Source organism: Theropithecus gelada, chromosome 2 (assembly GCF_003255815.1).
Source record: "Theropithecus gelada isolate Dixy chromosome 2, Tgel_1.0, whole genome shotgun sequence".
NCBI classification, from domain to species: Eukaryota; Metazoa; Chordata; class Mammalia; order Primates; family Cercopithecidae; genus Theropithecus; species Theropithecus gelada.
In genome coordinates, this window is record NC_037669.1 from 121,771,743 (window position 1) to 121,785,682 (window position 13,940).

General features: G+C 34.2%; 1 protein-coding gene across 6 annotated transcripts in view; it reads left to right on the forward strand.

Moving 5' to 3' along the window:
• The window catches only part of MECOM (MDS1 and EVI1 complex locus), a 602,573-nt gene that overhangs the window by 542,251 nt on the left and 46,382 nt on the right, over positions 1-13,940 (forward strand). For 5 of the 6 annotated variants that reach the window (XM_025376650.1, XM_025376651.1, XM_025376653.1 and 2 more), the window contains 2 exons: positions 555-689; positions 12,885-12,987. In XM_025376650.1, the coding sequence (XP_025232435.1) occupies positions 555-689; positions 12,885-12,987 (238 nt within the window). Of the gene's footprint in view, positions 1-554; positions 690-10,426; positions 10,486-12,884; positions 12,988-13,940 lie in introns of those variants that run through there. The other variant, XM_025376655.1, reaches the window with a different exon arrangement.

The window sequence follows — 13,940 nt, forward strand, 5'->3', positions numbered from 1 at the left end:
GATTATTTTAACTTGTTTTCCTTGAGTTTGGTCAGAAGCACCTATAAGACAAATCTTATTATCTCCTTCAATTAAGAGTGTGATTTGTTTCATAGTGATGAAATGCTAACTATGAAAAAAAATTAGATGGAAGTTTTTAAATTAAAGTGCAAAAATGTGAAAATATATGCTTACATGAGACTATATAAATATGAAATATTGACTATAATGTTTAGAAATATTATGTTAATATATGCTGTTCACTATTATTTTTTGTAAAAATCGCATTGGATAAAATTAGCACTAATTTATGCATATGAAAATAAGCATTTTTGAAACCAATTAATCAGTTTTTGTAACAAATTGCAAGTGCTTTATTCCTTTAAAAAAAAAGGCAGTGTGTTGTCATTTTCAAGGTAACTTCTCATTTCCCCTCTATTAATGTGCCTGTGATCTGACTTTTTTTAAGGATCCAAAGAAGGAATATACATTTCAATGAAATATTTTCAAACAACTGATTATTTTAATGAGTGGGCCAATATGACAATTGATTGTTCTCATCTTCTTCCCTCCAGATCTTAGATGAGTTTTACAATGTGAAGTTCTGCATAGATGCCAGTCAACCAGATGTAGGAAGCTGGCTCAAGTACATTAGATTTGCTGGCTGTTATGATCAGCACAACCTCGTTGCGTGCCAGATAAATGATCAGGTATGTTGTAAGGATTTTCTTGTCTTTCCTTGAGAGCACTAAAGTATCAGTGGAGCCTGAAGAATAAAAATAACAGTGAACTGCAGTAGACCCTTGTGGCCTGTTTGTTGATATTGTGAAAGATAATGCACAAATATAAGTAAAATTCTGAACAAAGTCATATTTAGTACTACTTTCTTTACATTCTTTGGGTAGTCTATTCACTTTGTACTAGTATCCTTCATAAATGCACCAGTTTTCTTAGTCTGACTGAATGATTTTAAAACTGAGTATTATTACTGCGTACTGTTCAGTTTTTCTTTGCTATCATAGTAGGTACATTCATGAAAGGTATTGAGCTAATCAAGAACATCTTCTGAATTTATGCAGAAATTGGAAGTGATATACTTGAAATATTATATAGGTTTTATTTGAAATCTATATGCATGGTATCAGTGTGGACTTATCTAATTATGCATTTTATATTGATTTGCCTAATTATAAATGAGAACACTTACTTTTAGATTAATTAAAATACTTTTTTTGGTATATGTTAAAAAGTTTAAAAGTAACCCTGCTGGAAATTGCTTTGTGACATTATGGAGGACCATGAAGTGAGGTTGACTTTAATAACAATAACTGTGAAATAAAGATCATGAAAATATCGTGAAACATATTTTACACTTAATAAAATTAGCGTATGAATCTTGTAATATAATATGACAATACCTGAAATAACAAGAAATGCAGCCCATTAATTTTTGTTTTATAAACATTGTTGGGTTAGAATTTAATTATGTTATAATCGTTTATTTCTTTTAACCCAATGGTTTCCTAAATCAAATATGTTTCAAAGACCATATTGAAGTGGTTGCTTGGCAAATCTACTATGAAATCATCCCCAAGAAAAAGAATAGTTTAAATTAAATGTTTCCAATTGAAAACTTAAATAAAGCTACTGTCAATTGGTCTAAGACTCTATTTCATTCATTATTGTGAGATTATTATTTGGCATCTTACCAGCTACCAGATAATTTTTACTGACTAAACTGTGTAAGAGGTAGTAAATTGTAAAATTAAGTTTAAATGGAAATCATTTAAAAATCTTCAACATATATCAAAAATAGTAAACCAATCAATTGTTTTTTCTCCTTGCCATAAGAAAACAAGAGGAATTATTGACAAGGGAAAACATTATTAAATTAGCTATTGATTGTGAGCAGAAAATATCCTGTCTATCATATGAGTTACTGTCGCCATCAACAACAAATATTTTTTGAGCACCTACTATTTGTAGATGTGGGAAATACGTAGGTATTGTGAGTGAATTAATGTTATACTCCTTACAAAAGGAACTGGAGGACCTCAAATTATAGCTTTAAGATGAAATAATATAATTATATCATAATAATTGTTTGCTATTCATATTTATTGACAATGGAAGCTATTTCCTTAGACAGATAAAACTGTTGTAGAATCAGTGAAAAGATGATTTAAGAATGGGACTTGTAGGCAATCTAAGTCTACTTGCAGCCATTTTTTCATTTAATATTTATGTGTGTAGTGTTTTATAATAAATGTACTCTTATTGGGAATCTTGATTGCATTAAAAAAGGGAAACTGTTTTCCTGTTTCTCACTATGAATTAGGCTACTCATTAAATTAGGCATTTATAATTTTACCACAGTTACTTTTGAAATATACATTGTAAAATCCCATTGTTTTTTTTTTTAAAAAATGCCAGTTTTATGCCTTAATGAATAGCATGTTTACTTGTTTTGACTGGAGAATCAGAGAAAATACTTAATTTGGGAAAACAGATAAGGACAATATTAGACACATATTTTTCCTAAGTGGTAATTTTTAACTTCTATATTATGCTGACAGAAATCTAAGATGCTAACAGAAATGCATATCAAATAATATAATTGTGAAATTCAAGGAAATTCATCCATAAACAACAAGGGAGGAAAGTCAGAAGTAAAAGTCAGATTTGTATGATACGTGTAGATGTTTACAATCACTCTTAGCCCAATTGACAAGACAAAAGGGAACAGACACCCAAATAGTGTCTGCATATATTATAAGCATATTCACCTAGAAGCACATATGAATATTCTAAAATCCAATTAAAACTAGCAGTTCTAGACAACTTTGAAATGTGAATGTTGGACTAGGTACATGATAAAAGAGCTGACTAAAGAGATTCCCTAGGTCTGTTTTTTTGCTCTCTTTTCCATGAGGAATAGGAGCTGCCAAATGGTGAATAAGCACAACTCATCACATAATGAACACTCCCATTGTGGGAGGTATTATTTAATATTTAGCTATATAGAGGGACCCTGGTATAGGAGTAATTATTAAGCATTAATGACATCAACTCACCTACAAGAAATTACAAAAAGTGTTTCTCTTTGCTCTGATTTTTAGATACAGATAAAGTTTATCAAATGAATTTTAGAACAAGACAGGTATAAATCCTGGACTCTTAAAAAAAAAAAGGAATTTGAGATGAAGCTTTCAATTGCACGTTAGTCATGGTAATAATTAGGTCATCTAACAAAGAAAGAAAAAGATTACCCAGGACAAAACAAGAGTGTATAAATTGTACTTTTTCAAAGATACATATTTTTAAAAATTCTAATGTTAAAAGATCAAGTTTAATCAATTAAGATCAGTTTTTAATGATGTAGAGGAGCCATATTAAATAAAATAAATGTGTTGCTAAGATTATAATACAGGTTGATAGTAGTAGGACAAGCACAACGTTGTATGCTGGATAACCTGTATTTGATTTCTTTGTGGGTGAAGAAGTTCTAGAAACAGCATGGGTTTTGGTTTTTAAGCAAAGTTGATAAAAGATGTAATCTATTTTGTATCAGAAAAAAATATAAATGAAAGCCACCCAATTACCACTTCCCCATATCTTTCTACCAGCATTTTACTTAAGGAAATTTTCCTGAGTTTAAATTTTCCAGCAGATTTATGTGAGTTATTTCATTTCAGAATTTTTTTTTCAGACAGAATGAGCTTTGTGGCAGCTTTCTTTCTTGTCAGTGCTGCCTAGAAAGATTCAAGTTTTGTGATTTTAGACGTCTCTTTCATTTCATGCTTCCAAAATTATTGCAGTGATGTTTTTGGAGATACACATTCTGAAAACATTGACATCACTGCTGAACCATAATTTCTAAGTAGCTGTGGCTTCTGACTGATATCTTTATTCACCCCTGAAAAAATGTATTAACTACAGTAATTTATCTCTGTGAAAGAAGCTACACCAGAGACATTAGTAAATTAAGTCACAGTCACACTCAAGTCATAAAATAGTAGATCCATTAAATATACCCAAGTCTCTTTATCCTTGACATTCTAATTATTTTCCCTTAAAATTTCTCTACAATGCTACATAGTTCTAAGACTGTGGCACAGTGTTTAGCTGGAAATTTTTACTGAGACAGACAATGCTTAAATATTTACATTCTAACAACCTGAAATTATCCTTGGTTGCTTTCAGGAGCAAGAACTGGCCCTGAAAGGCAGAGCAGGGTAGGAGCAAAAGCAGAGAGTTGGTTGAGGAAATCTCTTTCCAGACTAGGTCCTCAACAGGACCAATATACAGAGGAAGCATAAAAATTTCTTTTTTTATTATTCAGAGTTTTCATTTACTACAGAAGCACCCATGTGTTCAATGTGAAGTAGACCAAACATCTACATGATTTACTGTTTTTTTTGTTTTTGTTTTTGTTTTTGTTTTAAAGAAGAAAACTGGTTATTTAGATATTCTTTCCTTTAAAGTCTTGTAGCTATCTTACTTTTACAAACTGTTTTGATTGGTGGATGTAACTTATTGCTTTAGATTTGGTCGGTCTCACCCTGTTCTCAACTCTCTCTCCATCCTTTGATAAGGCTCCTTTGGGCCCCACATATACCCTTCGCCTGGATCAGAACCAGGGCTACCTACCCATAGACCCCCATCCACCTCAAACAAGGCCAGTTCTCATGCTTGAATAGATTCACAAAGTTTGGGTACTTGAATGGAGTAGTTCTCTGGACACAACAGCTTTACTCTAATACTTCTTCGTAGTGAAAACATATTGGTAATGATCAGAGAGTCACTAAGACACAATTTACCTAAGTTGGCTTTTTAGACTTAAATGAGACCTGCCTTTCCACTTATAATTAATGTAATTTATGTAAGTTGACTTTTTAGACTTAAATGAAACCTGCCTTTTCACTGATAGTTAGACTGATCTGGGCGAGTACTTTGGGATAATGTTTTGTACATGTAAGTGTGTGTGTATTCTGTATCATGAGAAGGAACACAATTTTATTCAAACTCCTGGCCTGCCCTAACATGGTCTACGAGTAGAATAGTAGAATAAAGTTCTCAGAAACCCAAGACATTATTAATCTTGTCATTTACACAAGGTGATAAGTCCTTTCATTTTTAAGTAGGCCCTTGACAGCTGGCATTTAGTAAGCAGAATAAGAGAAGTCTGCTGTTCACTCTGAATAAAAAGAAATGTGTCGATAAGAGATTATCTAATGCCTGATGTATATTTTGAAGAAATGAGATACAGAGGAATGAGTGCCCCTCAGAGAATACAAAGTCAGAATTCACTTAAGGATTCTGCCAGCTCCCTTGTGGTTAATGAACGGCAACAAGACTCTGCAGTGTTTTCAGTTGGAACAGGCATTGTTCTCGTTTGTGCTTTACCTTATAAAGTTTTAACTGCTTCCAGGACGATCATAGCTGATGTGGCACCCCGCATTCGCTCTCCTTAGGTCCACGTGAATGATTATATCAGACTGCTGTGACACTAGAACAGCATTTTATTGTGAGCTTATTATGGGCTCAATTGTTATTTTGTTTGGATTTTACTATGAAAAAAATCCACTTTCCTGCATCATTCAATTAGTACAATTTGTGCAAAACAGCAAGGTAGATTAGCTATGTATACTGCAAAAATGTAATTTGTTAGCCTCTTTACACTTTTTAAAAATGTTTGTGTCTACTGTCAGGTAATTTGTTAATTTGCTCTTCCTTTACAAGGATATCTGTCCACATTTTGTACGACTTCTTTTGATGTTAAAGTTATTATTGGCTTTGGGCATTTTCTTTGCTTTGCTTTTAAGTCAAGTTCCACTTTTATACCAAAGTTATGCTCTGCTGTTTTAAGATGAATGCCAGCTGGCAATACCCAGAGACTGGCTTTGTGAACAGTGCCTAAGCTGACTTTGGGGGGATGTTGTCTGGCTGACAAGTTACTTCCTTCACCTGAAGATGAAACTCTTTCAAACATAGTTTGCCATTTGATTTTTACATCATAAAACAAACATCACCTCATCCCCTGCCCCTAATGAAGTTTCCTTCATGTAACAATGCCTAGGACACAGCACTGACACAACACTAGGATTTTTGTTAAGATTCACAAACTGCATAAGTTGAAAGAGAGGGTGACCTGAAGTATTAAGTGCACATTTTAAGTAATTAGTGTTTGCATGTATGTATCACCTTTCATTCAGGAAGATCGCAAAGCATCACACCCACAATAGACTGTAGCTATTTCTGGAATGGCATAAAAAAGTCATAAGAATGCTTTACAAGCCGTGAAGGAGGAGAATGTTTTGGTCAAGGACACAAGAGAAGCCTCCAGCCAAGTAAAACACCAAAGATGATCTTTTTAGCTTCTTTATAATGTAATGATGGAACTCTTCCCAAAGGTTTGGAAATCATTCCAAATGATCATCAGTTTTTATTCAGTCAGATGAAATGACCACATTAAAGACAGGTGGCTAATGGATATTTTTGGGGGGTCTGTAGAGAGACCCTCAGAGGTTATTTAAGGACACATCTTGCAAAGCTTTCAGGCTGGATACACTGTAAGCTTGGTGTATAATAATGTGTATCTTTATCAATTGCCCTATTTATGCAAACTAGAACTAACAATTCTCTCTCTGTTTTGTTTCATTTAATAAGTTATACTTGGTTTTCTCTTCATGTTACTGACAAAGAGATAAAGATGTGGAGAAGAAAAAATTCCCCCACCAAAGGTATCTTGGTCTCGTGGAGTCATATTTTTCATTTAGGAAGGGATATAGCAAGGTAGCACTTGATCTTTTTCAATTAATATTTTCTTGTCTTTAGACTGTGACCCTGAAGACAAATATGAGATATTTTTTCTTTGGAGAAACTAAGTGTGATTTGCTTTGGCAATGCTTAGCCATGAGAAAGCTTCCACAGTGTTGGACAAATTTATGTTCGGTCATCAATCTCTGCTGAAGACACTTCTCTTTACCTCTTATTAATTAGGCTCAGAATGTATAATAGGATCCTTCCTCCAGAGACTCCTATTAAACTTTACATCACTCCTGAATTGGAGTTTCCCACATGACTATGGATAGATCAGGAGTCCAGACTATGTTTCCTATTGCATACATTGTGTCTGTAGACTTGATGCCACCTCTCTGCAGTACCAAGACTGACAGATATGTCCATATGAAATGTTGACTTTGTTCAAACATGCAAACTGCTGCTACCTACCTCCTCTCCTACCGACCCTCCAATTGCTGAACTTCCATTCAGCTTTTCCTAGTCTTCAGACTAGTAAATTGAATGAAGATATAGAAGATAAAGCATTTAGGCCAAATGTTGGGAGCTGGAAGAGGAAGAAATCAACTGTTAACTTCAAAGTGAAAAGACACCAATAGCCAGAAAAGGTTTTCTCTCAGTACAGATTTTGCTGGGAGTACATTTCTCTATTATTTCAATTATTACAACTTCCTGCATAGGTTGAAGGTCATTCATAATTCACACTTCTGTCATTTTTAGACATGCCAAATGCAGTCTATTAAGCATAAATAAAACTTCCAGTGTTTGATCAGGAAAAATAAACGGGGATTCATAACAATAAAGCCTTGTTCATCTTTTTAAAAGTAAATGTGTTTTCCTTCTTTCTTATTTTTCCCCTTGTGTGCAGAATTTTTCTGTCTCAACAATACAAACATAATACTTTAAATCAATCCACAGATAAAGAATCTGACAGATTCTAGATTTTTGTTTTCTGGTATAATAAACAAGACCCACCTGATTACCATTTGTAAGTACTAATGATAGAGGATTTGGTTGAACGCAGTCCTTCAAAGTATAAAACAGAGTTAGACTGAGAGTCTTCTATGGCATATTAACTTTCCTAGCAAAGTGCTTATGAGTGTCTATACTTGCTTTACTGCTGTCCTCTTGGACTTAACCAAATAAAATGAATAATGATATATGATTAATTCTAATTCCAAGTATATATAATATAAATTTTATAAAACATAATATGTAATTACATGTAACTTGTATGATATATACTAATAATCATGTGCCATGAAGCATTCGTTCTTATTATATATAATTATATATATAATATGAGATGGCTATTATGCAAATTAAAAAATTTCTCCAAAACATATACTTTGCCATATTTATGTCAAATTATAAGATATGTATTTATAAGTAACACCACATGAAAATGTACAATTTGGAAGTCTAACTTTGCTAAATCAATTTCATATCACCACTGTCTTTTATACTTAACTTAGCCTTGTGAGTATTAACTGAATGGATACTCTCTTTGCATTTGGAAATACTTTCAGGGTTTGATTAAAATAAATTAATTGTAATAATTCTGTTTAGGGTATTTAATTTCTATATGCATGTATAACATAATTATGCCTTCAACTGTGGGTTTTACCAGTGGTAAAACTGAACAATTTTGGATTTCTAGTTTTACTTTTCAACTTCTTGAATAATTTATAATTTTAAATAAACATTTAGAAGTTTCACTAGTGTGCTATTTGAACAAATTTTAAAAATAAAAGGACATGAAATCTGTTACTAAAACATTTACTGTAAAAACTTATCCTTATAAATTGAGGTATCCAGAGATCCAAATACAATATTCGTACTTACAAAGGTATAAATATTGCTTTATACAAAAATAAAAAGAGCCTAGCAAGATACTGGGAAAATTTAATTTTTTATGTGATAAAATGAAAAAACCATCTCAACTGGCAAAAGTTTCAGGTGTATGGGAGTTAGGTTATGTTCATAACATGTCATGCTTCTGGATTTTGGTATTAGCTACCAAATAGAAAGTTTTGGAGGAGTTAATACAGTTTTAAAATATTTATTATGACTTTTTAAAAAATGGAATTTCCGTATAATTTATTTTCTTAAACTATAAGGCCCCATTCTTCTTATCTTTCACCTTATATTGGGAAGAATTGAGTTTTTCCTTTTCATAGAACATTCTGAGAGAGAGAGAGCAAAAATAATACACGAACAACCTTTTTGTATTAATTCAAAATAGAATTCTAAGTGTTGAAGATTTTTGAGCCTCTCTTTATTTATTGGGGGTATATTCATTCCAAAATTTCAGATCCAAGATATTTTTATTTTGAATTCAGAGAACTTTTTACATAAAACCCCGATAGGAGAGGAGACCCATTATTAACTCTTTTATGGAACTTAACAGACTAATTGACTCCCTTCCATTTTTCTCCAACACAAAAATGAGAGAGTCATATTAGTAGTGTCTCTGCTTCTGGCACATAACACAGATGGCATGTAATTCACTGGACTATAATATAGTCAAGATTTTTGAGAATACACTGACTTTAAAGATATTATAACTGTATTTTTATAAGCATGGTCATACTATATACAAATATATGAGAAAATCTATATAAATCACTTCTTTGTTGCATTTTTATTTGCTGAAAGATCTATTTTATAACATAAAAGTATATTTTCTGAAAGGCCTGATTCCTCTAAGATGACATCCCGTCATTTCCCCATTATATTGTTTCAGGGCTACAAATTGTCATTTTGTTTTGGTTTAAATTACTCCTATCGCTTCTCAAGTGCCTGCTGGCATACCATCAATATTATTAGAAAGTAAATTAAATTTATATGTAGACATCCCTAGATTCAAGGATTCAAATTATACTTTTGGGCCATTGTAATTAGAAGAGGAAAACAATGTGGCTTAAGTGTCTCTAAAACCCTAAAGGATGAGAGGTAATGAAGAGCAAGTGGTAGAAACACCTTGAGAAAAGGACTAGATTTGTAAGGGTGTGGCAAATGGAACTTCGAGGGACATTCTTATTGCTATATGGGGAAGCATGCCCAGAATCTGCCCTCATTATGTCTGGCGCTTGCCAGTTCTTTTCAAACCTCAGTTTCATGAGCACCATAAAAACTCACTTAAAATTGAAAAGAACACCCTGAAGTTAAAATCCACTCTGCTTTTCTTTGCCTTTCATGGCTTGGAATGTCACCTTTTACCTCCAGTAAATAAAGCCAACATCAACACTCTTCCGTGTCTTTTATTTTTTATTCACTCAATATTCTTCACATGACAATCCGGACACTTAAAGGGAAATTACAGTAGTGATCTATGTCTTGGCAAAGAGAATTGTCTTTATAATATATAGTTACAGTGTATCCATCAATTTCTTTTGTTTCTTAGACTGTTCACATTGGATTGAGTAAATCTAAAATAGAATTAAAAGAGACATGATTAATAGTGGACTACAAAGAAATAACGATACCGTAATACTCTCTTAAAATGACCTGACATGCATATCTAAGTAGTATTCCCCAACAGAGACAATTGCACTGTTTTACTGTCTTGCAGGTTATTGTCTCTTTAACCTCACTATTTCCGAGAAGCCACCGAAAAGTTCTAATATGTCACAATTCAAATGTCAACATGTTGTTGGAAAGGAAGCTAATAAGTTAAACCTTTGAGAGATGCCAAAAAAAGAGGTGATTCAAACTGTTGAGAGAAGTCCATTGTTTTCTAAGGGGAAATAGAACTCCAGAATGAAACAGGGTACTTATAAGTATTTAACTGGAAGATTTAGGGGAAAAAAGCAAAGTCACACATTATTTTATTATTATTTTAAATCTGGTAATCTTTAAAAAGAACTGTTCTCAGTGTACTTCCAAGGAAAAGAAAATGTGAATGACTAGGGTTAATAGGATACAAACTGCAAATAAACTATTTTTTATAGAAACAGCCCATAACAGGGAATAATTTTCCCAAGATAGTCTGGATTCTATCTGTGGACAAATACGAAGATTCTTAGGTTATATTATAACATATTATAGCAACATTTTATGTTAGCATTGTTTTCTGTAAACCAGCTTCAGGTTTATAGTAGTTCAACTACTATTGAATGAAAAAAATTATTCTATTTTGACAGGAAAGAAGCTAAGCAGAAAATACTCAAGTTATTTTTCAAATTTAGCACAATTTTGTGCTCTGGTCTTGTTATAGAAAAATAAACAATTGTACTTTAGAGCCACCTACTGGAATAAAGAGGCACGTACAAAGTCTTCTTTCCAAAAGATAAACAGATAAATAAAATTAAAGTATGAGCATTTCTGCTGATCTTGTAAGACATCAACTTATGCAGCTCTTCTTAGTTTGAAAAATCAAGTGATGTTGCAAAAAACCATAGTTAACAGTACTATCTCCTAAGAATATATTATTAGAATATGATGGTGGTTGTTGTGATGTTGTTTTGGTTTTTTGTGTGTGTGTGTGTGTGTGTGTGTGTGTGTGTGTGTGTGTGTGTATGTGTGTTGCTCAGATATTTAGAATCTGGACTCTTTTGGCTTAATAAGATTGATTCTGGGCTGGGCGCAGTGGCTCACTTGTAGTCCTAGGACTTTGGGAGGCCTAGATGGGCAGATTGCTTGAGCCCAGGAGTTCAAGACCAGCCAGAGTAACATGGTGAAATCCCATCTCTACCAAAAAATACAAAAATTAGCTGGGCGTGGTGGTGCACACTGTAGTCCTAGCTACTCAGGCGGCTGAGGTAGTAGGATCACCAGAGCCCAGGGAGGTTGAGGCTGCCATAAGCTGTGATCGTGCCACTGTACCCCAGCATGGGCGACAGAATGAGACCCTGTCTCCAAAAAAAAAAAAAAAAAAAAAAAAAGATTGATTGTGTTTGTGGACATTCTCAGTAGGAAGACTGGAGAAAAGACTCATTGGCAATGTTAAAGAGAGAGAAGAATATATGAGGCAAAGGAATAATTTCCTTCTCAGAGTACTGTAGGGTTTTGCAAAGATACTGTGGTATAATATAATTGGTCTCATTTTCACCAGTTAATCGTAGAACTTCATTCTTTCTTCTAAAACCTCTATCTGATAATGGGATTGTTTAATAAATAACTTTAGAATGAAATGAAAAACTAACGACATTTTTTGGTAAAATGAATAAACATCTAAAAGATTTTCATGCTTAAAACCCTTTTTAAATGGAAAAAAAAAAAAAAAAACCTGGTGCCTGGACAGGTAAGTTGGACAATGACTTGCCTAAGTCACCAAGCTGCCCAGGGGAAAAGCAGGTGGCTCTTGGAAATTTCAGGTCAGGGTTCTTTCCATACTTGCTCCATTGCTTTTCAGTCAGTCATTAACAGATTTATTAAATGCTTCCTCTCCTCAGCACTTTGCTAGAAAGCAAGGGAAATAAGCACCACCTCCACCACCCCAACAAATGCATCAATAAAACATGTAATGCCTACTTTCAAAGAGAGAGAATCAGGAGCTGGGCCTGAGGGCAGGACCTGGGTATGGGTGCACCCTTCTGATTGGTGAGAGAGGGGATTAAGTTTTGAGAAAACAAAATACTCTCCTTTGTTGTCATGATCCTTTATGTCATGTCCTTTCAAACTATTACCTTCCAAACACACTGTTGAGAAGGTGCTACTTTTGCAAACTTGCTTAAGTGGGGAAGGGGCAAGGTAAGCTAGGCTACTGCTGGAGAATTCCAGGCAGAATTAAACTCTGTGAGTATGTGTGGTTTCCAAGGGTGTTTTGAGGATTCAGAGAAGGGAAAGTTCTTCGTTAAATATTACACAGGATATATGTGACGCAGCTAGCCTTGCATTAAGAAAATTTTATTTGTGAAGTAGGATTTGGAAAAGATTTGTGAACTGGCTTGAGAGTCACAGCTTTCCATTTGTCACCAGAGGGCTCATTTTCAGTATGTAAAACAGGAAATCACACTTCTTTTGATAAAATATAAAAAGAAAAAGATGTTCGTTAAGCTGATGCAAAATGTACAGGTATCTTAGTGTATATCTTGACCTTTGTTAATATATACACATCTCTCTCTTTCCTGATTCCATCCCCCTTTATTTTCTCTTTAAAGATATTCTACAGAGTAGTTGCAGACATTGCGCCGGGAGAGGAGCTTCTGCTGTTCATGAAGAGCGAAGACTATCCCCATGAAACTATGGCGCCGGATATCCACGGTTGGTACCACTCAGGCCACCCTCCTTATCACCTTATCATTGCAACTATAAAGTAGCATCGAAAGCGTCCATTGTTCTTGGTGTTTGTTACTTTCCCTGGCTTTTCAATGTCAGTTTTAACAAGTTCCTTCTCTTGAAGTAGCTATTTTCTTGGTTTGACATCTGGCCACTATTACAGTGAAGCTGAAGTAAGCAGAGGTCTTCCTTAAAGTGGAGGTCAAAGGAATTTTGAGTATTTGCGCAGAACCTCACCTAGCTATGCCTTTTGTTAATGCATTAGTCTATGGTGAGGATCCTTTCACTGTGTAGGGGGCCTTTCAGAGGCTTGATTTTGAGCTTTCCTAAATCAAGGGAATGTTTCTGTCATCTAATGTTCTATTACTGGGAAAAGTTTCTACTGCAGGAAAATCTTAGCCAATATGACCATATGGGAGGGGTGTCAGGGAAGAGGCCTTGGGGAAAATGTACAGATGAAGAAATTTTAGAGGCAGAGGAATTTTTTTTTTTTTTTAGACGGAGTCTCGCTCTGTCGCCCAGGCTGGAGTGCAGTGGCCGGATCTCAGCTCACTGCGAGCTCCGCCTCCCGGGTTTACGCCATTCTCCTGCCTCAGCCTCCCGAGTAGCTGGGACTACAGGCGCCCGCCACCAAGGCAGAGAAATTTTTATTTGCCAGAGGCCTATTCTAAATCAAAAGATAATAAAAAATAATGATCATCAGTAGTGATGCATGTTTAGGTCAGATAAAGAGAAAATTTTGCTTATATTGATTTGTATCATTGAGATGGAAATTTAATATATATTTTTCTTCTTCCTCTTTCTGTCTCCTAGTATAATGTGATTTGGTTCAACATAATCTAGTGGCATCTTTAGAATATTTTGTAGTTGGAAGGTCCCATAGAATCCGGGATCACCACCCTCCATCCCTTTAGCATCCCAGATGGGAAAATCTCAGC